General features: G+C 50.6%; 3 protein-coding genes across 4 annotated transcripts; 2 read left to right on the top strand and 1 right to left on the bottom strand.

The window, feature by feature from the left end:
• Positions 1-403: 403 nt before the first annotated feature.
• LOC128273597 (CDC42 small effector protein homolog) lies at positions 404-20607 on the top strand. The gene is made up of 5 exons (XM_053011601.1): positions 404-541; positions 1410-1699; positions 19596-19860; positions 19958-20064; positions 20136-20607. Exons 3-5 carry the CDS (start codon positions 19716-19718, stop codon positions 20142-20144), a joined length of 261 nt encoding a protein of 86 aa, XP_052867561.1. The 5' UTR covers positions 404-541; positions 1410-1699; positions 19596-19715; the 3' UTR covers positions 20145-20607.
• A 470-nt stretch (positions 20608-21077) lies between these two features.
• On the top strand, positions 21078-22783 carry LOC128272674 (histone acetyltransferase type B catalytic subunit). 2 transcript variants are annotated; one of them, XM_053010537.1, is made up of 3 exons: positions 21078-21201; positions 21318-22137; positions 22207-22783. In XM_053010537.1, exons 2-3 carry the CDS (start codon positions 21340-21342, stop codon positions 22690-22692), a joined length of 1284 nt encoding a protein of 427 aa, XP_052866497.1. In that variant the 5' UTR covers positions 21078-21201; positions 21318-21339; the 3' UTR covers positions 22693-22783. The 2 variants fall into 2 exon arrangements, with proteins under 2 accessions (XP_052866497.1, XP_052866498.1); XM_053010538.1 differs by having other exon boundaries at positions 21097-21201; positions 21321-22137.
• A 347-nt stretch (positions 22784-23130) lies between these two features.
• Positions 23131-24742, bottom strand: LOC128275230 (peptidyl-prolyl cis-trans isomerase D). The gene is made up of 4 exons (XM_053013654.1): positions 24529-24742; positions 24216-24463; positions 23833-24150; positions 23131-23763 (listed from the first exon to the last, which is right to left on the bottom strand). The coding sequence occupies exons 1-4, from the start codon at positions 24623-24625 to the stop codon at positions 23278-23280; spliced, it is 1149 nt and encodes a 382-aa protein (XP_052869614.1). The 5' UTR covers positions 24626-24742; the 3' UTR covers positions 23131-23277.
• Positions 24743-25385: the final 643 nt, after the last annotated feature.

Below are 25385 nucleotides of genomic sequence, written 5' to 3'. Positions count from 1 at the left end.
GCGTACGTGCACAGTGGTTTAATAATGCACCTGGAAATGGTAAAAATTTAAATATCTCAGGGGCTCAGAAAAAGGAGAAAACGTTTTCGTAGTGTCATTCTGATCCATTCATCAAGCATTTGAATAAGGAGTTTCATTCTGAAAAGGACACATTGTTGAGCACACGGGCGCATTTAAAAATAAATGTATTGTTTAAATTTTAAGGTTAAAACTTTCACTTAAAAAGTATGCAGCCGTAATTGCATTCAACAAAGTATGCAGCCAAAACGATCTGTCAAAAAAAACGAAGAACTGGACACTCGGTTAGGTTTGAAAATTCAAAGTCAGCTGCCAAAGTCAGCTAGATTCAGAAACTGAGAAACAGAAAAACAGAGAAAGAGTTGAATTTTAAACATTGAAGCGGTTGTTTGTTTCCTTTCTATCGATTCTTTCGAGAGAGCGGACGCGCCGCTGACGTATTTTCCAATTAAAAACCGTTCGATTTTGGGTTTGTTGAATCAGCAGCTGCGGGTTGTGCTGTGATTTTCGATCGCCGATCGTCGTAAGTGACCCTGCACACCGTACGATCGCGATCAGATCAGTGAAAGGCGGTTTGAGTAATAAAACGAAAGCGAAAGTGGCCAGAAGTGTTGTGCGTGTGTCGTGTGTGTGTCGTGTGTGCTTAGCCCTTTCACCGCGTTCTCTTTAGAAGAGAAAGATAGGGAGAGAGGGAGAAATTACGCCATCGGTAGCGCGGTTTTTGGCGGGTGGAGAGTTCAACAAACTCTTTAAAGTGCCATTCGTATCCCCGGCAAGCGCCATCGCTCGGCGGACGGATTCATATTTGTAGATCGGTGCGATTCGGAATATAATTTTGTTGAAAATTTGTATTTATAAACTTCACACGTCATCGTGTGACAACGGTGATTAGAGAAATATTTTTTCATCAGACGCCATTCCGCGCCGATCGCAGCGTGCTGTGCTTCGATTTGCCCAAGTTTGCGTTTCTGTCCCTCAACGGTGTATTAAAAGGCAATAGTTTTATCCCGTTAATCGTTGGTTTGCGTTGTTACGAGCGTTCGAAGAAGACGTCCGCACTACCGCACGAAGATTCTAGTCCGGCCAGCAAGAAAACCAGACATCCCGCCAGAGAGAAACCTGCAGAGCGAAGTGAAAAACCGGTTTGCGATCGTCGCCGCACCGTGAAGGTCCCTTCGTGATCATTCCCGTTGGGTGCCCCGTTCCAAAACATCGAACCACACAGCGTCTCTAAACCCTTGAACGCGAATCTGAAGACCGCGGACACGACACAATCACACACATTTCATGGTGCTTATGCTCAGCACCAGGCAGGCAGCATAAGTCATCAGTAACGATAGACGCGCGCAACAATAGTCCATAAAATCTTACGATTTTCTGTCCTTTCCAAGGTTCAACAGGTCGTACGAAAACAGAATCCATAAATGTTTGCTTCCGGAGTGGATATGAAGCCGCAAGATTCGTAAAAGTTCACAGTGTAGTGAAGGAAAAAGAAAGGAGTTCGGATTTAACAAACTTCCGGAAGTGATCCAAACACAAGCAGTGATCAGTTGAAGAAAGCATTCTTTGGCAAGGAGCTTCACCTACGACCACCTATACTTCAGCTAGAACGGATACAATCCTGCGAAAACTGTTTCGAGGTCACTGCGGAGTTGGCCAACGAATTGGAACGTGTTTAAAGGTACGTTTTATTAGACCATCAAGTTACCATTGATATTACGACAAACGTACAAAGTACGACAAATACTAGCCTACTGGGTTGGCACTCAATAATATTTGTAATAAATCAAAAACATATTATAAACCATTCCGAGAACTGATCAGCAAATCGAACTCAGTGGCCGATGACGATATCCTCAATACGGTTTATGGCATCACTTCCGGCGCGGTACACAGCACAAAGCAGACCGCGATCGTGACTCTCGATCTGTGCCACCATTTTCGACTTCTAGTTGACGAATATTTTCTTCCGATTTTAGTTCGCCGCGATTGGCCTGATTCATTGAACGATTACATGAGCGGTTGTTACTGCTGCCCGGGGATGGTGAATCATATTCACCTCTTGTGTTTTTCTTTTCGGAGCACCGCCGAAGACCGGGTCGGGTCCCATTGCGTTATCCACCACACGCGGCGGATGAAAGTTCCCAGCAAACGCCATAAAACATTAATTTACATTTTAATGTATGCACCCTTTGCCGCAGAAACGTCTCTCCGGGCTTTTCCTTCATCTTTCGAAGGCAACGAGTGCGCCACGGTCAGCGATGACGACGACGACGACCGCGCACAGAACACCTACAACACAACAGACAGACAGAGGAAACGAAGAATACAATCCCTGTCCAACGTGCCTGAAGAAGAAAAAAAAATGTGGGGAAACAAATCAAAAGGCGCCCGGTGTGGTGCGCTAAACGCGCGCCAAACAAAAACACAACCCGTTTTCTTTGGGGGACGAAAAACGAAGCCCACAACAACTGGTGGTGGGTCCAGTTTTTATTTCCAGCCTTTTGCAAACGACACGCAGGCGGAGGTGTGACGCGACGTTCCACTGCAACATAATTGGCCGGCGCTGCCTATTGTTTAAGCTGGTCGAGCTGGTTGCCCTCGGCGGCGGTGCGATAACGGTGTCGTCGTCGTGTCCGTAAGGAGGCTGAATCACTTACCCCCAGACGGTCGTCTCTCTGGTGGTCGAGACAAGAAAATGATGCTTTTTTGTTGCCCTTTTCGGTGCTTATTTGCTTAATGTTGCTCCTATTGTGCTGCTTGGTGCAGATTATTACACTCGTTCGAGATTGTGAACACATTCTCGAAAGCCTTTCGTTTATTACACAGCCTCAGGTCGGTGGCTGTAGCCGAACTGGACATGATGGAAAACATCATTTTCGATAATCATTCTGGCAGAACTCGCTGCCGGAACGTTCTGACGCGCCGAAGCAAGTGAAATTGCCCAAAATTATACGTACGCCTTGCGTCGGTAGAATAGAATAGAATCCACCCGATCCGTCGTACCGTGAAGATCTAGCGGTTCTGCCCGGTGTTCTGCGCGAGTTGGTTCAAAAACATTAGCACGAGAACATTAGCCAAGGGAGAGGCATGGGCGGGTACGCAGTGATCGCGTACGGATCTAATCTGCGATCAAATAAACGGATTGCCAGCACTGCGGGCCCGAGGGAGGACCCTATCTAAGATCGAAACTCACGGTCCCCGCACTGAAATGACCTGCCATTATTCGTCGAAAGAGTGCGGCGGCGAGAGAGAGAGAGAGAGAGAGAGAGAGAGAGAGACGGAGGCCTCGCTCGATGCCGTTCAAATAATTGCCCCAGCAACGACGGAGTGAAACGGGATAACCGGCCAAAAAAATCCATCCTTGTGCTGCTTGCTCAGCTTTCGGCGGGGTATTATTGCAAGATAATGCGATGCGAGCTGGTACCGGCCGGTGGTAACATAATCGCGGTACGTCATCGTCCGTGGGTTGTTCCGTTACTCCACCGATCGACCGAGAACGAGACACACCAACTCTGGAACCGAAATCCTATACCACCACCCATCGGAGCCGTTCTTGCCAAAGGCACGGTGTGCGCGGTTTAATGGCCACAATGCCCGCTAAGTATCGGTTCTTTCGGGTATGGTCTTGACCATGGGGCATGGGATCCTCCATCGAACGAAACCACTCACAAGTGGCTACAAAATAGTAGCAGTAACCTGACGGAATGACCGATGATCCCCAATTGGTTCTAATGACGGTCACTTAATCGCGGTCTAAACCCCCCCTGAAGTTGGTCCACCGTAGCAAGGTTTAACATTTCCTACCCAAAAGGTGTCCAAGCTCCCGAAACCAAGGTTCTCGGACCAGTCACCGGCGGTTATGTTCCGTCTCGCGTCGACTTGTCTCTCGCCACTGTGCATCATTAGCATCCGGAGTGCCGGACACCAGACCGATCGTACACGATCGGTCTAACTTTATGTGTCGCGTTCTTCGCGGACAGCCTTTCACCCAGTTCCACTCACCATCCGGTGATCATCCGTCACTAATCTAGCCACAAACGCTCGTGCCGCACCCAAAGTGGCACGGAACAAGCCACACGCCGAGTGGCTTCGTCTTCGGAGCAGCATACCGCGGCTGTCACATTACTAAACTTATGCGCCACACATGCGGCGAGCGCGCCTCCCCGCAGAGCGATCGACGCTGATGGTGATGATGATAAAAACAGACACGAAGGCACGTAACGTAACGTGACAAAATTAATGGTTTCCGCTGTCGATTCGTCGCCGTCGTCGGCGTGTGCCCTCGAGGACTTCACGAGTGGTGGGGCTGTCGAAAACAAAACGCGCGTTAATCTTGCCCCAAAATGGTACCCGGTGCGCCGATAGGATTATTGGTCCGCACACAGGGTGTGCCACAAAATGAAGTGGTCAATCCCGCCCCAACCTTTCGCTTAAGAACGGCCATCTTCGAGTAGAGCTCCAGAAATCTGTACCCGCCACCGCGTGACCCCACGCTGTATTGCGGCGGCGCAAGAAACGATCGGTTCCATTATAACTTCTTAACGGCTTTCACGCGTCGCGGCGTGGTGCCCTCCGCCGCTCCGCTATCTTCCACGTGTCTGCGGCTTCACGCGGCCAGCGGCCACTAATTTGGATCACCGCCGCCGGGTCCAGACTGTTAATGTGAAGTTTAGTGAGTCTCGTCGAGCGTCGAAATCCCTCGGAGAGTACTGAGAGATAGAATTTCCAAATATAAACACACTACAAACTCCCTTCGCGGTGTTCCGTACGAAGGACGCCCCCTACGTACGCATCGGCTCATGGTTCTCTCGAGGCCAACCGCTTCTATCGAGGCATTGGAAGCCCCGACTTCTTAAGATGTGCTCTTTTAGGGGATCTTTGGTCTTGGATATGGCGCACTTTCATGTTGATTCTTGCGCGATCGTGGGGTCTGCAAGACGATGACTAATCTATTTCGGTTAATGATGTTTAAATTGGGGAGCGATAAAATTTGGAAGCAATCGTAGCATTTTACTATCCATTTTGTAGTACACTAAACTGCATGTCTGTTCCACTTTCCTAAACCATGTTGCCACGGGCTCGCAATCCGCTTGCATTCCTCCGTCACTTTCGCTCATCCGGTTCATCCGGTAACCAACCAACAAAACGACGGTTGCTAAATCATAAATCATCCCGCTAGCTGCGAGCGTACAGCTTCTTGGGGGGACATTGTAACAAACGATGCCCGAGGAGAAACAACATTGCCCGGCGGCGGCGGCGGGTGTGCCGCCGGTCATTAGGAGAAAGTTGTCTCCACGGGCAAATCGAAAAACAAAACAATTCGAGTGGTTGGGAAAGAAACAACTCTCCGAAGTGGCAGATGCAGCGTCCAACGACCCGCCATCAGTTCCATGTTGAGGTCATTCTGCAGACTTTGTTGCAATTTCTGGTGCGTGAGGCAATCGGTGGTGTGTGGGTCTTAATGTGGCCAAATTGACTCTCTTTTTGAGCTCACAACTCGATTATGTTTGATCGAAAATTATGCACTTCGCCCCTAAACGCCTGCGCCTGCGAGACGGAAGAAACGGCAAAATGGTGCCAAAATAATTTACCTTCAATTTTGGACACACCTCTCCGTCGTCGGTGCGCGAATAATCCTCGGCTAAGCGGTTCGTGATGGGTGTGTTTAAGTCCGCGCCGAAATTGAGCGAGATGCGCTTTCAGTTTCGTCATACACATCCACTTCCGAGATCACGATAACGCTCGATCATCGCACATAAAATTCGGTGTTCGGTGCGTGGTGTGTTGGAAAATGAATATCGAAATTACTACACCGAAAAAGGAAAGGCTAATCGAAAGGCCGAAAATCGTGTCAGCCGAGCCGCGCCACGCCACTGCAATTGTGGCAAAAATGGTGTGAAGGCTCATCGATCGCGAAAGGGTTTTTCGCTTCGCTTCGCTCGATCGCGTTACTTCATCTGCCCTGTGCACACTTTATGCTGCTATCAATTTTATCTTACATAAATCGCACCGTCTCTATTCTCCGGTTGGGTGTTGTTGTCTGTTCGGTTCGGAATTAGATAATCAAGCGGACAAAAGGGTGTTCCCGGGTCGCGAACCTTTTCATGAAAAGCATAAAGTCACTCTCTCTCTCTGTTTTCAGTTATTTCGGTGAAAGAATTCGTGCCCGATGATCCCGACACAAGCTGGGACCGAATGCTGGGTCGTCATCAATTGTGTACTCCGCTTTTTCTTACCTTGAACCGGGAATGAACCAATCACCCCCTGATAGGGCGTCGCTGCGAAAGTCCCGAGCCGAGCCGAGAGAAATCATCGCGCTCTCCACGCATCTTATTACGTGATCGCCTTCGCCACGGTGACTCAACATACTGTCGGTGACTGTCGTCGCGGTTGATGACCTCAATTTGAACCTGATGCGACGGGAACGGCTAGCTGACTGGCTGGCTGGGGGGGTAATGCGCTGATTAGTGACCACAGCCAGACCGGTTGTCGTTCCGGGCTCAGTGGAACCGGGAACCAGTGGGAACGGCCGCCGTTCGATTGGTTGCGTACGCAAACATGGTGATAATTAGATTCCTCGTGGCTCCGCTAATTACAATCTACCGGACCGATCGGTGTACGCAACGTGGAAGAAATTAGACAATCCGCCCCGGACCGTGCTCCCCGATATGGGATGGCCACCAAAAGTGGAGATTCTGCCGATTCCGATCAGCTAAGATCAGCTTCTGCATAAAATTACGTGCGCCCATTGAATGCTAAACAGGGCCCGATCTTAACGCTTCAGCGTCACGCAAAGTTCAAGGATGTCCGGACTGCGGGGATCCCCACTGTCCGGTGTGAGACAGCTCTGTCCAGCATTCGGAAGTCGTCTGAAGAATACACCCTCAAGAAACCTCGAATCTAATTAATTAACTTTGGCAAATTGAAGGTTGTTTCCTGTTAGTCTTTCAGCCACCCCGAAAGATTCGTTTCTGTGTGCTTTTTGGGGATTTTTCAGTATCCGTCGAATCATCCGCCAAGATCGGCAACCTACTTCGCGCGCACGACCAAAGATCTGTGGTTAGCGCCTGCGTGTGTGCGTCGAACCCCACCCGACGAAGCATCCGCACCAGTTTACGGTCGATCGATTTCGAGTTTCGAGTTCGACTTCGAAACGGAACTGATTAAGAACACAGCGCTCGAGTGGGTAGGGCTCACGCCGGGAGCTTCATAAATTACCGCTAGACGCAAGTCAGAAGAGAAACATGTTCCAGCGCCGCGCGTCCGTCCGGAGCGTAACGGTTCTAAAAATGGAGTCTCAAAGGGGGCGCTGTATTTAAAACAAATCTATTGACTCCTGATTCAGACAGGTTTTGGGATGCCGTCCGTTTTAGTACACTCTACCTGTGTTGGAAATCTGATCCACATGCTCACGGAGACGAAGAAAAACGGAATCCCCGCGGGGTGATGAGTCAAGCCGCAAAGAAAGCCCCTGTCAGTGTCAGGAATCAGGGCCAAGGCAGGATGACGAACTCACAGCAGCGGGACAGCACAACCAAGCGCTGGATGTGATAATGTTTCCTTTGTCAGCTGACAGCTCTGCGTGACAGCTGAGCGTGTCTCAAGTCGGTGTGCGATTTCAATTAATTATTGGCCACCCATTCGGAACTTCCGATTTGCCGGTCCGCTAGACGATGACGGTGCCCCAGCAGCCGCGTCATTACAGAGTGTGAAGAAAATAAGATGAGGATTCTCCCGGCTTCAACCACATTCTGGACAAAGAATAACGCGAACCGATCTTCTGATTCATCGCGCAGAATTCTTAGCACGAAGCACCAAATTAGAACCCATTCACGGCTTTCGCGCTGAATGACGACTCACGGGACTTCATTTGTAACTCTCCACGTCAAGCCTTGTTCTCCAGATCTTCACGAGTCCAACCTTCCACAAACTGAATTTGGGATCACCGCCATTGCATCTGTACCCGTGGCAAGGCTGATGCCGGTGTTCTGCATAAACACCATCCATCTTGGCGACACCCTTGGAACCAGACAGTGGGTCTGCGCCTGGCAGTCGGTCGAGCCATAACAAATTCCGGCGATCACACGCCGGTCCATGCCACGGGCGGCGGGTAACGGTGCAACCAGCCAACCTTTGGCGATCTTTGTCCGATCTTGGTAGCCTTTTTGGTCGGCACATGAACAAGCATGAAAGCAATGGCCAAGAATAAATCTCACGACTCTCGGGGCTCTCGAGGCCAGGAAAGCGAACCGAACCGAGACAGAGAGAAGCAGAGCTCAGCTTTTAATTGCACTAACGAGGCCAATTTATTTGCTGGGATTCGGTTCTGTCGAGGATCACGGGCGCCTTAAGCATTCAGTTTTTCTGCTCCATCTTGCACCATGATCTATCAAACAGACGAGTTTCCTGAAAAATGGAGTTATCCAAAATAAGACATTTTTAAGCGGCTTAGCATTTTGTTTTATTTTTAAAAATGTTTTACTACCCAAAAAAATAGGAGCGTAACACTTTCTCGGGCATCGGAAGCTTGGGCAGTGTGTTTTGCGGCTCCACATACCGCGGTCCGGAGCAACATTCCCAACGGCTTCCCACGTGCCACTGTTACTAATACCCGCCGCCGCCCCGCACGGCAGCGGCAGCAAAATGGTTGAAATTAATACGATTGTTGCGCTCGTAAATTGATGTAAATCCATTTAGCTTGTTAACGCGAGCCGCCACCACCCCACCACCGAGCGCCGCGGGATGCGCCGAGAGAAGAAACTATACCACGGCGAAATGCTTCGATCGCGCGAAGTGAAAGTATGCCCATTTGACGGTCGGCCCCCCGCGGACATCTTGTGCCAGGCGAGTGCCTGTAACGTCGTCGTCCAGTCGCAGTCTATGGTCCAGTTTATGACCCCTCCCCCCGTAAATGTGTGCCCGCAGTTTCTACTCACTTTGCGCGCACTCCGCGCACTAATCTCTCCAGTCACCGGATGGCGGGTTTTGATCCTCTCATGGTCAATAACAATTTTAGTGGTCGGTTCATTAATTAATAGAAAGTGACAATATATTCATAAAAAGCACCACCTCCCGAATCGGGGAGGGTATTCCGAAAATGTGATCAAATTTAGGTGCTCCCCACTAGCCTCCTGCGGCTACACAATCGAGATCGGATCGATTTAAATGTATCAAATGACCGGCGCGTCAATCTTCTCGTCGGTCAAACTGGTTCGTTGCGGTTCAGATGATGAACTTCCGTTCCTCGACATAAAAGGCTGGGCTTCCGTTGGACAGTGTGAGGTGAACCGCGTAAAAATACAGAAAGCATGACCAACGCGCAACGCACACGTGCGTGCGCCATGCTAATCCTCGGTGGGTTGTTGTGGCGTTAACGACTCGGAGTCTGGCTGGCGGCTATGCGGTGTTTGTTGTGTGAGAATCGTGGAATTACATACACACCGAGGCCGGGTGGTACAATGACCCCCCCCTGGCACTAGTCAGAGGCAGAGGGACAGAAGTGACCACGATCGTCACGATCATTGGGCGGCGGCGTCACTTTTATGTGTGCTCGGAAGGGAGTTTTCTTGCATTTTTAATGCACCCACTAATTCCGCCTAATGCGCCACGAAATTAGGGAGAAAGATCACTCCCGTGTTACGGTAATAGCGGTCCATAAACGTTCATAGGTTACAACGGGGAACCGCTTTGAAGTGTTGACCACACGAGCATTCGGCGGGCACAGATTGACCGATTGCCAATCTGCGGCCATAATGCGCCCGGCCCTTAGAAAGATGAGGAAGACATTTCGGTACACTTTAATGCGAGACCTGTTTCTGTTTTACGTCCTGCTCCTTTAATGGTCAAAAGAGGAAGTTCACGCAAGGTATTTTTGTGGCATTTGCAAGGTCCGAACTGAGCAGTAATTAAATTGAAGCCGCTTTCCGGCAGTCACGAAATCCGGCCAGTCAAACTCTTTGTCAGTCTGTGAGCGGTGTCATTGAACACACACACACGAGAAGTTCGATCGGTTGGCTCCTCTGGTTCCGGAAGGTCTCGTGCAACACCTTGTGCGGTACGTAACGGATGCTGGGAACTTCCCGGGGGGGACTTTGCGACGGCACACGCGAAGCAGACGATCGTTTTCAGCGCGCCGGGTTGGGTATGCCGGCCATCGGGTGGACACCGAACAGAGGTCATAGTGTTGCTGCCGTTGGAAGGTTGAAGGACGACCACCTTTTTTCCCAGATCCTCGCTCCTCGCTTGCGTTGGCCGTTCTTCTTGATGCAGAATGGTGAATCATGTTGCGGTTACTGCCTTTGTTAGTTTGTTGCTTGGTTTGGCATTTTTTAAACCAATTTTAATACATTAGCTGCTCTCTAATTGCTGAATAACTCACTTCAATAGTAATCTTAATTCCAAATTATAGTTTTATTGCTCTGGCTATGTGTAACTGTTTTGCTGCTTTTAAAACTCTGTAAATCACGAAAACACTTTCAACTGGCCCCCTGCAATGGAGCTGGCAATCTTGCCCCCGCCACATTCAGTCCTTGGTCCAGTCCAGACGCACGTCTGTCGCCCGGCTATCTCTTCCCGCCAGACAGCTTTATGGCTGCAGTGTGAGCTCAGAGAAATATATGCGAGGACCTGAAAATGGGACAACCGCGGGCCGTCGTACCGGGTTCTCCGGGTGTTCGGATTTGTCACGGCATCATGGAGGTCACACCAGCCAGCACCAGGTTGACTGATGTGTCTGCTACCGTAAAACGTGATTTCACCGACAGTAGCCCACATGCTGCCCACCACAACAAGACACATCACCGAGCCACGCGGCTACCTCCTTTCACTTTCCGGACCGAAGCTTCCGGCGAGCAGAAAGACGCGAGCCCCAAAACATGAGAACTAAAGCCTCCCGCAGAGCAGCCGAAACGATCGAGGTTCCGTGATCCGTGAATCACTTTTCGTCCCATTTTGCCCTGGACTTCCGCTGGACTTGTTTTGAAGCTGCAGTCTCGGGAGAAAGAAATGGACTCGCTGATTGAATTATACTACAGACCTAACAACGGTGGGTTGGGTTCGCGCCCGCGCTCCGTTACGAAACGCAATGGGTTCGCGTATTTTTTTTTGTACTCTCTCCGATTGGCTCCGAAGGTTTGGGCCCCTTTGCCCCCCCACTCGTGGTTCGAGAGTTGACTCCGTTTGGTTTTCCTGCTTTCGAGTTCGAGACGTTCGAGTTTTGCCATACATGGGCGCCACTGCTCCGGGCGCATTCCACGTCGATCGGTTCGTTAGACGTTGTTTCCTATCCAGCATCCCAGTTTGGACTAGGGCATCGATTTCACGCCCAAAACAAACGGTCGCCTGTCAGGTACCTCGATGATCAGCACGATCGATGACGTTCGGGGTGCACGTTTTAGGAAAAATCGGACTGTGCGGCCAGCCACTATTATGTCAGTGTCAGTGTCGCTGTTGCCTAACCTCCGAAAACTCCCGCCCGGTGCCCTGTGACAGGAAGTGCTGTCAGCTCCGTAACTGTGACTTCCATTGCCGGGTTAACGAAACACACAAAAAAACTGTGCTGACATCCCGGGTTTCGACCCGGATTTAGTAGTAGTTGGCTGAGCGAGGGAACTGGACCGGACCCCCCTCCGGCACCGGCGGTGGTTTGTCCGTCGACCAATGGTAAGTGAGAATTGTGTGTGAAAATTTTGACTAAATTTTGGTTCCATTGTTTTGGTGCTGGCTGCCCATTCATTGTTTGTTTGAGGAAGTGATTGGCGAAAAATAAATTAATCACTCCCAAAACGGGTTGCGCTTTCCCACGACGTGTTTCTTTGCTGAGTTATGACCCCCCAGGGTGGGTTCCATTTGTTGTCCCATTTCTGGGTTGGGTTAAAAATTAAACAAAACAACCGAACTTCGAATCTTGAACACATCTTCGCTAATGCGCTGTAAAATGTACGAAAGTATCAACTGAACTCTACTTAAGTGGAATTAAAAATAGGCGACATCGGGCGAGTTCGCTAATCAAGCGTGGCGCGTCGGGGAGAAAATTCTGTCTCGGGGGGTCCCCGTTTTTACGATTGGCTGCCACTTTCGAACGTTCTACAAAAATCTTTCCAAACTTTATGGCCTATCGGAGCGTTACTCTTGACGGACACGTGGCCGCGGCTCCCTTTCGAAACCAAAAGTCGGCCGTGAAGCAATATCCGCGCAGCATCCGTCCGTCCAGAGTTTGTTAATCATCGTCGTCCGGGGGATGGGCGCCCCAAACCATCAGCTCGCGATCGATCGCGGGGCGTGATGAGTGGTGTTTGCATTAAAATGGAGCAGAGAATTCTTCCCGTCGCTTCCCGAAAATCATAATGTTCCCGGGAAGATCGTGATCGCGGTGGCGGCGTGTGGCCACCGACGTACGTTTATGACGGTTTGTTTGGCAGCTGCTGCCGCCGATGGTGCTGCTAATGGAGGATTCTTTCGGATCGCGGTGTCGGTTGCGAAATCATCCTTAGATGGGGGCAGTGCATTAATCAGCCCACAATTTTGGTGATCGCTCTACACGATCGAGACCAAAAACGAATGTCGAAATGCTCAACCGATGCGCATTTTAAAATCGGGGTGTGTTTTGAAGAGTCGAAAGTCTTTTACGATTCCCCGATATCAATTTCATCGTCGCCCCGTGATCGGTGCCGCGCCATGTGCCATCGCCACATGTGGTTCCGTGCGAACTGCGAAAAGCATTTCGGAACGAAATCCGAGGCCGAGACGAGCAACGGCCAGCCATGCATTCGAAGCACGTGAACCAAATTTTAATTAAAAGCGCGATAAGTCGCTCGTTAAGATAATTCCTATGTTCGTTTTGGGGCTGGGTTCGCATAATTTGCTCCGCATTTTCGCGAGGAGCTTAGAGAAGGTTCAATTAACTCCAATCGAGACCAAACATATCACACCATTGCCTAGTCCAAATTGTGTGTTGTCCGCGGGGATCCCTAGATCCAGTGGTTGGCGTAAAGTATGGCCTGCCGCTGTTCCGTAATGTGATGTTCCCATTTTCGGCTTCGGTGGGCGATAAAGTCTTAAGTCTTCAAATCTAACGGTCACTTTCTGCACAATCCCCCCCGGGGCGGTTAATTGATTTTAACAATCGCGCTCGATATTGTTTCGAAGCGGCCACCGGTCGGTCGGTGTCGGAACAACAGTGTCTCTTTTGGCTTCGAAAGCGGAGAGACAACGATCGAAGCCGAAAATTGAAGCTTCTCGCTTATCGTGTCCCACACACATCGGCGGCGCGGGGATCCGTTATCCGGGCGCGGCCACATGTTGCGGCCGTTTTTATGCTCGCTGACCTCTTTCCGTCCCGTACATCCCGACGGAGAGCCAGCGCGTGATAAATGGCGTGGCGGGGTAACATTTTATTTCACCATCCCTACCGGGGATCCGAAACCTGATCTCTCGCACTTCTGGGTGACCTTATTCGTCGCCGCGGTTGGCCGGTGTTTATTTTTTGGCTCATTTTCGTGCTTCTTTTAAACACTTGTCAACAAGTGCCAACCACCAGCACCAGCACCGGCCGAAGCCGTGCGTTCGTTCTGGATGGCTGGAAACGGAATCTGGAATCTTCCCGGGCCGCGAGTGTTCCGGCTGTTTGCGATCCACACACACACACGCATACTCGGTGCTATTGCTACTTGAGGGCAATCTATTTGGCAAAACGGGGATGTTTACATGGCCCATAAACTGTCTGCTGTTCCGGCTTATCTTTCTTGGCACTGTAGACATTAGATAGGTTTATCATTCGCTATTGTTGTTACCGTCTTTACCGTGTGGTGCGCACTGATAAGCTGTGGACTATAAACAGGGATGCAATTGCCGAACCACGAGTTCCTTATGCGCCCAGCACGCTTCTCGCGATGCATAAAAATCGCATGGCAAGATCGCTCCTGGCGAGCTTCTCGAGGGCTTAAAAGTGATCTGCGTGTTACGCACCGAATCGAATTAATGTACTGGACTTTTTCATAATAAAACGGACCACGCGGCCGATCGTATTGTCACCGACTTTACGTTTGGCGATCGTTGACATGAAGTAGTTCACGAGAACCATCCGGGGTGGTAAACTAATGTACGCGGTCAGAAAATGCAAATCATGGAGCCCCGGACCGTGGACCCTCCCCACGGGCAAACCGTGAGTCACCACGTGGATATGGCGCAACGTGCTCGCTCCTTCGCTCGCGGACGTTGCGCGCGCACATTTGCACCAATTTTTTGCCCGCGTCTTGGCAGCGCGGCGGGGCGCACAAGATAAGAAAGTGTTCGCTCGACAATAACGCACGGGCTCCGCGATTATTTATTGGCATATGCTTCGCCAACGCTCGTCGTGCATTGCCCACTATCAGGCGGTGGTGGCGGTGGTCAGCCTGCCGACCAAACCCGGTGCGATATCGCCGTTAGAGTGACGTGCTCTTCGACCGCAAAGGAATCTCACTTTGCAACTTAATTGCCCTCCACCACGGGGAGATACAAACATTGTTTACAGTGATTGATACTCTGTCGTCAGTGGTTCTGTGTTGCGTCGTGTCGCTCGATCGAAGTACAGCAGCCCCAGATAAAAGGAGTCAAATGCAGACGCCTAAGGCACATTTATTTGCCTGTCCGCCATCCATACACCAGACTGAGAGACAGAGGAAGAGGGCCATGAAATTGGTATCCATTATCTAATCGATTATTAGGGAAGCAACGGCCATAATAGCCTGGCCCCGTCCTGTCAGGCCTCGTCGTAGAAAGATCGTAAACATTTTACTGCCTTTCTGCCATTTATTTCGTTAGGCAATCGATACGATACGAAAGGGTATTGCGCTCTCTTTTTTTTTTAGGGGAAAGAAAGCCCAAAAGACTTCGACCGTCACTGAAATGTTAGTAACTTTTCTGCGTTTTCCTAGGTAAAGCCTGAACACACTAGCTGCGAGTGCTGCCAACCGGAAGGAAATGGAGAAAATCTCGGTCATGCGTAACCGGGGAAGCAACCCGAGGATCGCGTTAAAATTCAAGTGCCACCCCAACGGTCCTGTCGAGCGAAGAATGGCCGGCACACTCTGCTCTGGCAGCAACCGTATAGTTGGTTGGCCCAATAATAGAAACACCAATATAGGTCACCTCTCGCGTCGATCCGTGCAATCCTCCGGTGACTCCGACTCCGGTCTGGAGTGCTCTGCACACTGAAGTGATCTTACCCGGACCCCCGAGCGGGCCACTTTCTAGTAGCGCGAAATTTTCCAAATCAGTCTTCAGTCCGTTCCGTGTGTTGCCACACACGCCGTTGCCGCTCGAGCGTTGTCCAGCGGGTGCATTCACTTTCGCTAAACGAGTGCAGCAACATGCGATTATTTCGGCGTAAACCCCATTACCTAGCGGAACCGCAGGCCACGGCCGCAGACCATTTCGTTTCGAAGATTCCCGTTCTGTTGACGAGTTGGCGAAAGTCAGAGCGCGTTCCGATGCACCCGCCAAGATGGCAGCACCTCAAAACAATGACTTTCCTTGTGCGCGTCGTCGTCGTTTACCCAAAATGGCCTCATTTTTTCCGGGACATTTGGGGACGAAGGATGAGAGCGGGCCCTCTCCACGGGCAGAGGGCGCGCGTGCTGATCGGTCAACCTCGTGACCCATTTTCGATCACCGATTGTGGTGCAGTACAACCCTCTCGCAGCTCACTACGCCGACGCCGACCGCGACGTCGATGGTCGTCGGTTTGGCCCAGATTTAGAGGACCCACTTCAGTTACACACACACACACACGGCGATGTTTACGATTCCATTAATTAGATTAATGATATTAGCAAACCGAAGCACAGACGAGAAGCTCGGCAAAGAGGTTTTATCCACGCTCCGAGCGTTATGACCGCGGAAGAGTCCAGACACACCCGAGAGAGATAGCTGAGACTTTGCCCGAGCCGAGCGGGGAGCGAATCCCCATTTACAGGAACAACCTTAAACCGGGTTCCGGCCGAGAAAAACAGGTCAGGAAGGTCCGGAACCCGGCCACCACCACCGGCGTGACGGTGTGTGTGTAAGGAGTTCGCCCAGGAGTCAAGTGGCGGACGAAGGGCACCCGGGGCATGCCAGATAAAACCGGAATTCGTGACGCCTGCTTCCTGGTGCTCTCTGGTGCTTGCCTCACGGTGTACACGGAAGACGATCGGAATGAATAAAAACCGAATACAGTCGGGGTCCGGTGGAGAGTGTCAATCCTATCCGGGCTCTTCTTCCGGGCCGCCGCCAGCAGGACCGGTTTTGCGTGGTGGGTTCACTGTTCCCTTTCCATTTCGAGTCCAATCCTTCGGGCCGGGTAAGAGCCGAGGGCAGAGCGGAGTCCCTTCCGAAGCCATCGGGGGCCACCTTGTCGCGCCGGATAATTGGAACTGGTGCTCCCCGTCTTCACCATGTGGCGGTGGCGTCTGGCCGGAGAGGGGGGCAACCTCCGCGGCTTCCGCATGCATGCAGTGGTAATTATTACTATTCGGTTACGCGTCTCGTGGCCGTCTCGGAAGCAGATGAGCCAAATTAGCCGCCTCTCAGCCGAAGGTGCAATCGACCGAGCAGCGGCCGGCCTCACCGGATCCATTAGCCGGTTCGATAGTGCACTTGGAGGAAAGTCTAATGAAGTGAGCGTTCTGATGTTGCGCCAGCCTTGGCAAATGGAATTACAAGTTTCAGTGAAGCCTTGAAATGTGCAAGAAAGCCCGGCAAACTTATCCCGGCTTCAATGTGTGTGTGGACCGAAACAACCGGTGGCTTGTGTTTTGTTAAATGCCAACCCAATAGCACCGTAACTAACGCTTAAATTAAGCCAATACATCAGCGGCCGAACTGCCGAATCACTTTGGCACACGATCTCTCGATCGTGAAGTCAGCGAATGACTTTGGAAAATGGCTTTCGCTTGGCAATTTCATTTCAACACGCGGCTCGGGCCGCGAAAACACACGAAAACAATCCATACCAAACCATCTGCGCGCTAATCTAAACACACACGCCCCCCCGATCGATGGGTCCTTGCGAAGATTACTTTCGTTCGGCCACGGCCCACCGGTTCACACACCTGTATTCGGTCCGAGCGATTCGCCATATGGCCCGGCCTAGAGGCGTTTCACTTCCCATTCGCGCGCCCGCTCCCCTGAGGGGATCGGGTGCAAAGTTTACTTAATTTCATCTCGTTTGGTGCTGCAGCCGCGCCCCGAGGTTTCTTCTTCATTCGGGCGAAAAACTGACCGGCAGCCGGCAGCACAACCCCCCGGGAAACCGCTCGAAATCGGAGGCGCCACTTTCGGGCCCATCTTCGGCCCAAGCTCTGCTTCAGGAGAGGCGGCTCAAAAGCTTAAACCCATTCAGGCAGGTCCAGCAGCTACTAGAGACCACCACTAAAGGGGGAACGGGGGAACGCGGTAACGAACGCGGTATTGGCGAAAATGTTTCGAATTTTCTGCCCGTCCGCCCATTGTTTCGGAGATTTTATTCGTCCGGTTCCGTCCGTCGCCAGCGCCAGCGCAAGTGCATTGCATAATTTGAACTTACACGGGCAGCGAGTCGACCGTAAAACAAAACCTAACGGCTAACGGCAATAAAAAAAAGAAAATGCACCTACCAATGCAGCAGGTCAGCGTTTCGGGCGCTCGGGCTTCAAATGAATCAAATGAAGAAAACGAAAATGCTCACGAATGCTCGGATATTGCTGTTTTCGGTTTCGCTTTTTCCTTCCGTTCGCGCGACGAAGAAAGATCCAAGATCCACCGAGATGAGAGCCGATCTTGCGGGAGGATCAGAGATCAGGGGTTATATAATGTCCGATAGTGCCCATTAGCGCGGGTGCGTAGGATTTCGTCTTCTTTCGATTTTAATTAAACATCCGCGTGATCCGCGCCATCTCCGGCGCACGAGATCGCTCTGCTGGCCCAATAGTGTCGTATTTCCGATGTCTGGCCGCTACCACGGTGCGATGCGATGCGACCCCGTTATGCAATCTCGCGTCGACGTGCTTGGGTGGCAGCCAACCGCCGATCGCCGTTGGCCCACCTTGATCAATAACTCTGCTGCAGTACGCGCACACGCCTAACGTGTAGACACACCCAGGCGCTTAAAACAGCCACCACCCCACCCGATGGTAGGGAGGGACCGGTCGTACATGGCCAAACCGTGATCCACATCCAATTGTCAATGCAAAATCGGTCGACCGACGTGACAAACCTGCAAAACATACAAACAAACTTCAAACATTCCTCTTTCGTCGCGTAATAATTCGGTGCCCGGTGCGGGGATAAAGCTAAAATCGATCACCGAACGCACCGCCGGCCACTTCGAATGCAGAGCCGCTCTCCGAGCCGTGTTTGAATTGGTGTACATACCATACTCTTCCACTTTTGGACGCTGCCAAGTGACATGCCCTTCGCTGGCAAACGGGGCTCCATAGCATGCTGCGCATGCTTCGCATACAAAATCGCTAACTCGTTCATAGGGGCTCGTCGCAGACATTCGGTCTACCGAGATGTCGAATCCAAGCAACATTCAGAGCGATGCGTTGCCATCGAGAAAATCTGCCAAAACATCTAGCGCTCGCTTTGAGCAATTGATTGAGTTTGATCGTCTGCATGTTTTGGTTCTTTTACGGTACGGAAGGATGCTGTTTCCAATATGGTCACCACTCTGGGGCTTTGTGAAACCAATAGAAACACACACCCACGTGTAGCGTTGGTAAAGACCTTTACATCCCACCACCACACGCTGTTTATACCTTCTAACGTTGGGCCATTAATAATGCCAGATATTTCAGGGTTACACCACGCGGTTATAATAGCAGCAGTATGGTCACGTGTAACTATTCTATTAAACTCCCTCACAGCGAACGAATATGATTGGTTGGACCGAACGGCCACGGAGCGATTTATGGCCCATTTGTTTTTTTTTGTCATATTTCGGACTCCTTTCGCCAACGGCACTTGTTTCGGCTTACTTCACTCCATCAAAGCTCCCCATTTAACCTTCACCGTAAGACGCCCAGTTCTGAGCCCATTGGGGATCCCGTCGAATAGCGAATGAGATCAACATTAGCTTGTTGGGGCAACATTGTCACTGTCGTCGCAACGTCTAGCTCGGTCGCTGTTCCATACATAGCGCCCGTTTTATTAATTTGATCGGCAAAAAGAGCAACCGCCAACACACAGCCAACATCACCGAACGACCTCGACGGGCGTCTTCTTATGGCCGCACACGTTTCAGGTGCATTTGCTTTTACTTCTTCCTTCTTCTCGTTTTGCGCCCAACGTCTCAGCTCATTTGCCTTGATCCCCTCGAACCTTGAACCTAATTGTCGAGCACTTTGCGCTGGGCTTTTGGGTACGAAATTTTCATGTGGTAACCCCTTTCGAAGAATACCGATCCGTCAATGAGGATTTCCCTCTTTGTATTGGCCGTCGTTATGCCAAATCATGCTAATGATCAGCATATGATCACCATCCGCCGCAGAAGAGTGCGTTCGGAAAAGCATGGACCGAATGTTCTCTAGGCCACGCATGGATCTAATGGTTTAATGTACACTTTTACTTCACAGAACACTCCAACCATCCACTGAGTGCAGCCTGTTCAATCGGACCCCCCTCTGCACAGAACCGCGGCCACCGTCCTCGTCACCGTGGAGCAAAAACACAGCCAAACCGTAACCGGCAAGAAGATGGCGGCCAGCACGGGCGACATTTGGTTGCAGTGGTTCTCGTGCTGCTTCCATCAGCCGCAGAGCCCCGGCCGTCGAAGACACCATCAACGGCTGCGGATCGACCGCTCCATGATCGGGAATCCGACCAACTTTGTCCACACGGGTAAGGATTCGCGGGTCGCTGCGGCTCGCTGAATAAGTGCGGGAAATAAAAAAAAAGCTGACCGTCTAATGTATCTGTCTGTTGTTCGCGATTTTAGGCCACATTGGATCGAACGATGTCGAGCTATCGACGAACCATCTCTCCGCCATACAGAATCAGATGCAGAGTAAAGGTGGATACGAGATGAACTCGCTCAGGTTACAGGTAAGCCGAACACCGGACAAGAACATTCACTTTCCTTCTGCTAATTGTACAATTTTGTTGCTCCATTGCAGACCTGTTGATAGTTGTTGGTGTGGCCTCCAACCTGCGCCCTGTTTACTTTGCATCAGTGCCTTAAAAATGCAAGCAACGACTAACGGAATAGATCGACATCTTTGACCCAAAGTGACAAATCAACGGCGTGTGCGAGGGACAATGTTCTGGCACCATGAGGGCTTCAGGTTCCACAAGCACTTCGAATCGTGCAACTGTATATATTGAGTCTGTAAATAGTTTCACTATCGCTCGCGATTAATTTAAGAACGCATTTGGCTAACTTTTGTTAACGATCGTATAATATTGAGACCGAAAGTTGGGTATCGAAGAAAACTGTCTCGCTGCCAGCAGTACGAATCAGAGTGGAGACTTTCTGGAAAATGGCAGCAAACCAGACATGGGGAAGTTTAAAAATAATTGGTGCAGTACTGTAGTGAAATGGGAACTGAGCGAAAACAGTAATACAGCGGCATGTTTGCGTTACTCATGCGCAATTTAACTGATGAAATAGTTTTGTAAGTAAGAACCAACTGACCGGACGATGTTGAGAAACCGAAACTGTGCTAACAATTTATACATATTAAAAAATAAACATGATACTTTGGTGTAAGCATGAGCATTACTATTTTCATCGTTTCAATTTCATCCGTTCCCGAGTTTCTTACTGGACGACAAATCAAATATGTTTTGGCAGTACCCTTTTCAACTTCATACTGACGCCACGCTTCTGCTGTTCTCTTAAGCTTTTCTTGAATAAATTAATTGCTGCCTTCCTCATCACGAATCATAAATCTATAATTCGCAGCTTTCTCCCTAAAGTGTTTCAACGGCAAATACGTCTGTTTTCATTATTCACCAAACCAAAACGTATGCAGCTTCATCGTGTCTCACAGCACGCAGCCACTGACAGCTGTCATTTCTGTGTCATTGTGGCCTGCGTTCGGCAATTGTTGTTTGCGAATTCTTTCGCGGCCGTGTCGCGTTTTCGCACTTTCACCTTAAGGCTTAAGTGGCCGGACCCTTGGAAGAGCTTCGCGGCGATATATTAGTCCATTGTTTCGTTTGATTCACCTTATTTCTCCGGTAGGTATGAGTAAACATTTCTCTGTCTCTCTGCACTCAAACTGACACAAAGCTAACTTTTGGCGCAATTTATGTCCTACCTGCCTTTCCTAACCTTTGATGAATTCCGCCCAAAGTAGCTGGCCACTGGTATCCACAATGTCCAACCTTTCGAACTTGAAAGGCTACGTGAGCTGCGCCCTCGACTGTACCCGATTTTTGTTGGTGCGCAATGAGACGGATATGGCTACCGGGAGCGGGAGCTGGTTTAAGCCGGAGATGGCCCACCAGATATTCGGCGAATCGGAAAGCATCTTCGGTTACCGGGACCTAAAGATAGACGTGATGGCTTCGGCGGGACCGCTTGATCTGTACTTCAACATCAACTACAGTAAGAAGGTCGAGGAACTGCATACCGAGGGCCTAAAAGCGGACGACGTGGAGAAAGCGTTGGCCGAAATCGTCGAGGACGGTTGCTACTACACGAACCGCGACGAGTTCGTTCGCGTGATGGCGTCCAAAGCCGGCAGCTTCGTGCCGCGCGGCAAAAAAGTGGACGAGTTCCAGGTGCCCGCCTCAAAAGGTTGTTCGTCCTTGGCCAATGGCGAGGGTCAGCGACCGATGCGCACGTTCGAGGTGTACATGAACACGGCGAAAGATGCGGAGTACATGAAATTCCACTCGCGGCTGGAAACGTTCTCTTTCTTCTTCATCGATGGCTTTAGCCGTGTCGAGATCGACCCGCTCTGGATGTTCTTCACCGTCTACGAGCGCCACTCGACGGACAACAATAACGAGACTGCTGCTGCTGGTGCTGCTCAGCGGTACGCAACAGTTGGCTACATAGCCGCCTATCCGTACTACGCATACCCGAATCAAATTCGCCCGCGCATCAGTCAGGTGCTGGTGTTGCCACCGTTTCAGAAGCTCGGCATCGCGACGCGTCTAATCGAACACGTGAGTAGCACGGACCGTTTGTTGGTTTTGCAATCCCTAGGTTATTCCCTGTGCTTTCGCTCCTTTCAGACCATTTACGAACATCTCAAAACGAAGGGAAACGTGGCGGACATTACGTACGAAGAGCCGATCGAAGCAATCCAGCATATCCGGTCGGTGGTCGATGCGCGCCGCTGCAAATCGCTACCCGCGTTCACCCAAGAAAAGTTGCAGGCCGGCTTCTCGAAGGAAATGCTGCGCCAGGCCAAGGAACAGTTTCTCATCAATCCGAAGCAGTGCCGCGTGGTGTACGAAATTCTGCGTCTTGGGACGACCGATCTCGATAACGAGGAGCAGTACCGAGCGTACCGGATTGAGGTAAAGAAACGGCTCAACATGAACTACAGCAAGCATCGGCGCGATCTGTTCCGGGCCAAGAAGCGTGGCGGCGACGTCACGGCTGCCCTCTGCGGGCTGCCCAGCGTGGCCGAACGCATCGAGTCGCTAAACGCGGAATATAAAGAGGTGGAAGAGATTTACGCTCAGGTGTTGCACAAGCTACTGCTTACGACGTAAACTCTCCCGGCCCTTTTTGTGTTTTCTTTTCGCTTCATTTCCATCGTTCATTTATTTTGTTCATCTGTTTTCACCAAACGGAAGATGTTTGCTTCTGCTTTGGTTCAATTTCATTAATAAAACCTCTAATTTCTTTGTATTCCGAGCTATACGTTTAATCTACCCTTGCCGAAACGAGACGCCATGTCCACGACCTACTGCAGTGAAATGGTGGGGCAAGTGGAACGATTAACCGATCCATGTGCGTAAAATCGTCTCAGCAAACTTTGTAGATAAATGTAGAAAGAAACGAGTGCGATAATTCAACGTCCGGAGATGACGGTCGAACGAAGCTTGATCAGACCAATACTCCGACAATCGTGATTTTGTGTCATCGCAAAAAACGAGAAATCATCAAGAAGTGCAACCGATAACGTTAGATAGTTTTTTTGTCTTGTGTAACATTTATTTCAACAACAAAAACCGTACGAGAACCACATCGAATTTACATACACCGTCCATGTCAGCGTTCACGGTCAAAATTAGGAACACACTCAACGCTCCCGCCAAGAAAACCAACAGAAACTCCACGACGGGTTTGTCACGTCATTGGAACAGCTTCGAGAGCGCTTTTCGCTGCTGCTGCGTGTACTCGTGGATGCTCTTGCGTGTCCGATCGTACTCGCTCTGTATTAACCGGTCGTCGGGAAGCCGCTGCAAAGCTTGCCCCAAGTCTTCCAGAGCCAGCTCGTAGTTGCGTAGTTCGTTTTGGGCCAGGCCGCGGCGGTACAGTGCCTTCGCGTTCTCCGGGTCTATGGCGAGGGCCGCACTGCACGCGTGTACTACATTTGTGAATTCTTTTAACCGCAACCGAACGGCCGCCTGGTTGAGGCAGTTGAGAAGGTGAAACTGCTCTAGCCGCGTCCGTTGCTCGGAGTCGCGTCGAGACTGCTTGTTGAGCTGATTGCTGAAGTAGTTATAGTACCGTTCCGCCTTTTTATACCGCCGGTTTGCCAGCACGGCCTGCTCCTCGCGAAAGTATCGATTGCCGACGTTTCGAATTGCATTAAGGTACTGCAGCATTTCTTCCACCTGTCGGGAAAGAAAACAGCACCAATAAGAGGGAGACTGGAAACAAAGGCGGACACCATTCGAGCGTACTGTGAAGAGGTCATAAAATTTGTCCCAATCCTCTGGAAATGGTGGCAAGCGGTCGTGCGGATCATCACCGTCGTCGATGCCCCAGTCAGACCCGTGTACGAGTTGACCACAGTTTTCGATCACTATCGCTACCATCGGATCGCCGTCCTCCGTCGAATGGCGCTCCATTTCGCCAACGATTCCACCGCCGCGGATCACATACCCGACCACCACATTCGTCCCGTTCAGGTGCGGGCACTCGCCGGACGTGATGAAAAACTGCGAGTTATTCGTGTGCGGTTTGCCAAGGTTAGCCATCGAAACAGCGCCATCTTCGTGCTGAAGAAATGAAGAGCAATTAAGAGCGTGGTGCAAACGCCATGCGACCGCTGTGTCCCTATTACCAAGAGGGTGAAATTTTCGTCCTCGAACGTGTCGCCGTAAATGCTTTCGCCGCTCGTTCCGTTGAAGTTAACGATATCGCCACCCTGCGACATGAACAGTGATTTTACACGATGAAATTTGCTGCCCTTGTAGTGTAACCGTGTGCCGGTCCTGGGAGCGGTGCCCTTCTCGCCCGTGCACAAGGCCCGAAAATTCTCCGCCGTTTTCGGCACAACATCGGCGCGCAGCTCAATTACGATTCGGCCGACTGGAACGAAGGGAAACGAATTCAGCCCAGCCCGCGCCTTCGCCCTTATGTCCTCATCTACTCACCGCTTTCTTCGCCGACTTTTACATCAAAGTACACGAGCGGATTGGCTGGATCGTGCACCGCACGTTGTACCTTTATCACATCCGATATCGAAGCCATCACGCGGCGTCCAAACTAGGAAACTTAGTTACTAACCGCAGCGACCGGGGTGATAGAAAACGGAAATCTTTTTGCCGATCTTAACCGTATGGTTGTGCAGGTAATTGAGGAAGCAATTAGTTTTTCTTTCTCTCTCCGCTAACGGCCACAGCATCGATTCGCAATTTACTTTGTTTACGTTTTCGCAGGCAGCAGAAGGCGCAGTTATGCATTTGTTTTGACAGCGCACAAATTGGGAGCTCCCGAGTACTCCAGTCCATTGTGAGCGTTCGTTTGATTCATTTATTTCGCCTGATTGAAATTATTTCGGTTTGTAAAGTTGCGAAAAAACATTTGCGAAATTAAATTATGTTTTCGTATTACTACGTGAAACTAGATTTGTGCGTGAAATTAGCCCGTGAGGCAGACGTCAAATGTGACGCAGTTGTCAAATGTCTCGCGATGACAGCAACTGCAACTCGTGGATTGAGTCGCAGTTCAAGCTGGCTTCGGAGTGAACCGTGTTTCGCGGAAAACGGTAACATGGGTCGTGCCGCGCGTGCCTAGGGTCACACCACATCAGTTTCGATTCGACAGGTAAACGAAGGTAACACAGTGAATTTCAAGCTCTAGATTAAAGATAATCACAACATTCACAGTGCTTCGAGTCCGGCTTTTTCGAGCCCTCAACACTCAATTGTAAACGCTACTGTCTCTCTTTCCCCCTCTCCCGTTTTCTTGTTCGGGATTTTCGTAGGTTGACTCGGGTGTCAGGTTTAGG

The sequence above is a fragment of the Anopheles cruzii genome, chromosome 3 (assembly GCF_943734635.1).
Source record: "Anopheles cruzii chromosome 3, idAnoCruzAS_RS32_06, whole genome shotgun sequence".
Taxonomy (NCBI): domain Eukaryota; kingdom Metazoa; phylum Arthropoda; class Insecta; order Diptera; family Culicidae; genus Anopheles; species Anopheles cruzii.
This window is presented reverse-complemented; position numbering and strand designations above follow the sequence as displayed.

Excerpts from the sequence above, each read along its gene's own strand:
- LOC128273597 (XM_053011601.1), top strand. The coding sequence starts at position 19,716 with ATGGCGGCCAGCACGGGCGACATTTGGTTGCAGTGGTTCTCGTGCTGC. Across the intron at positions 19,861-19,957 it reads GACCAACTTTGTCCACACGG|GCCACATTGGATCGAACGAT; the intron begins GTAAGGATTCGC and ends TCGCGATTTTAG.
- LOC128275230 (XM_053013654.1), bottom strand. The coding sequence starts at position 24,625 with ATGGCTTCGATATCGGATGTGATAAAGGTACAACGTGCGGTGCACGAT. Across the intron at positions 24,151-24,215 it reads ACGAAAATTTCACCCTCTTG|CACGAAGATGGCGCTGTTTC; the intron begins GTAATAGGGACA and ends TCATTTCTTCAG. Across the intron at positions 23,764-23,832 it reads AATTTTATGACCTCTTCACA|GTGGAAGAAATGCTGCAGTA; the intron begins GTACGCTCGAAT and ends CTTTCCCGACAG.
- LOC128272674 (XM_053010537.1), top strand. The coding sequence starts at position 21,340 with ATGTCCAACCTTTCGAACTTGAAAGGCTACGTGAGCTGCGCCCTCGAC. Across the intron at positions 22,138-22,206 it reads CGACGCGTCTAATCGAACAC|ACCATTTACGAACATCTCAA; the intron begins GTGAGTAGCACG and ends CGCTCCTTTCAG.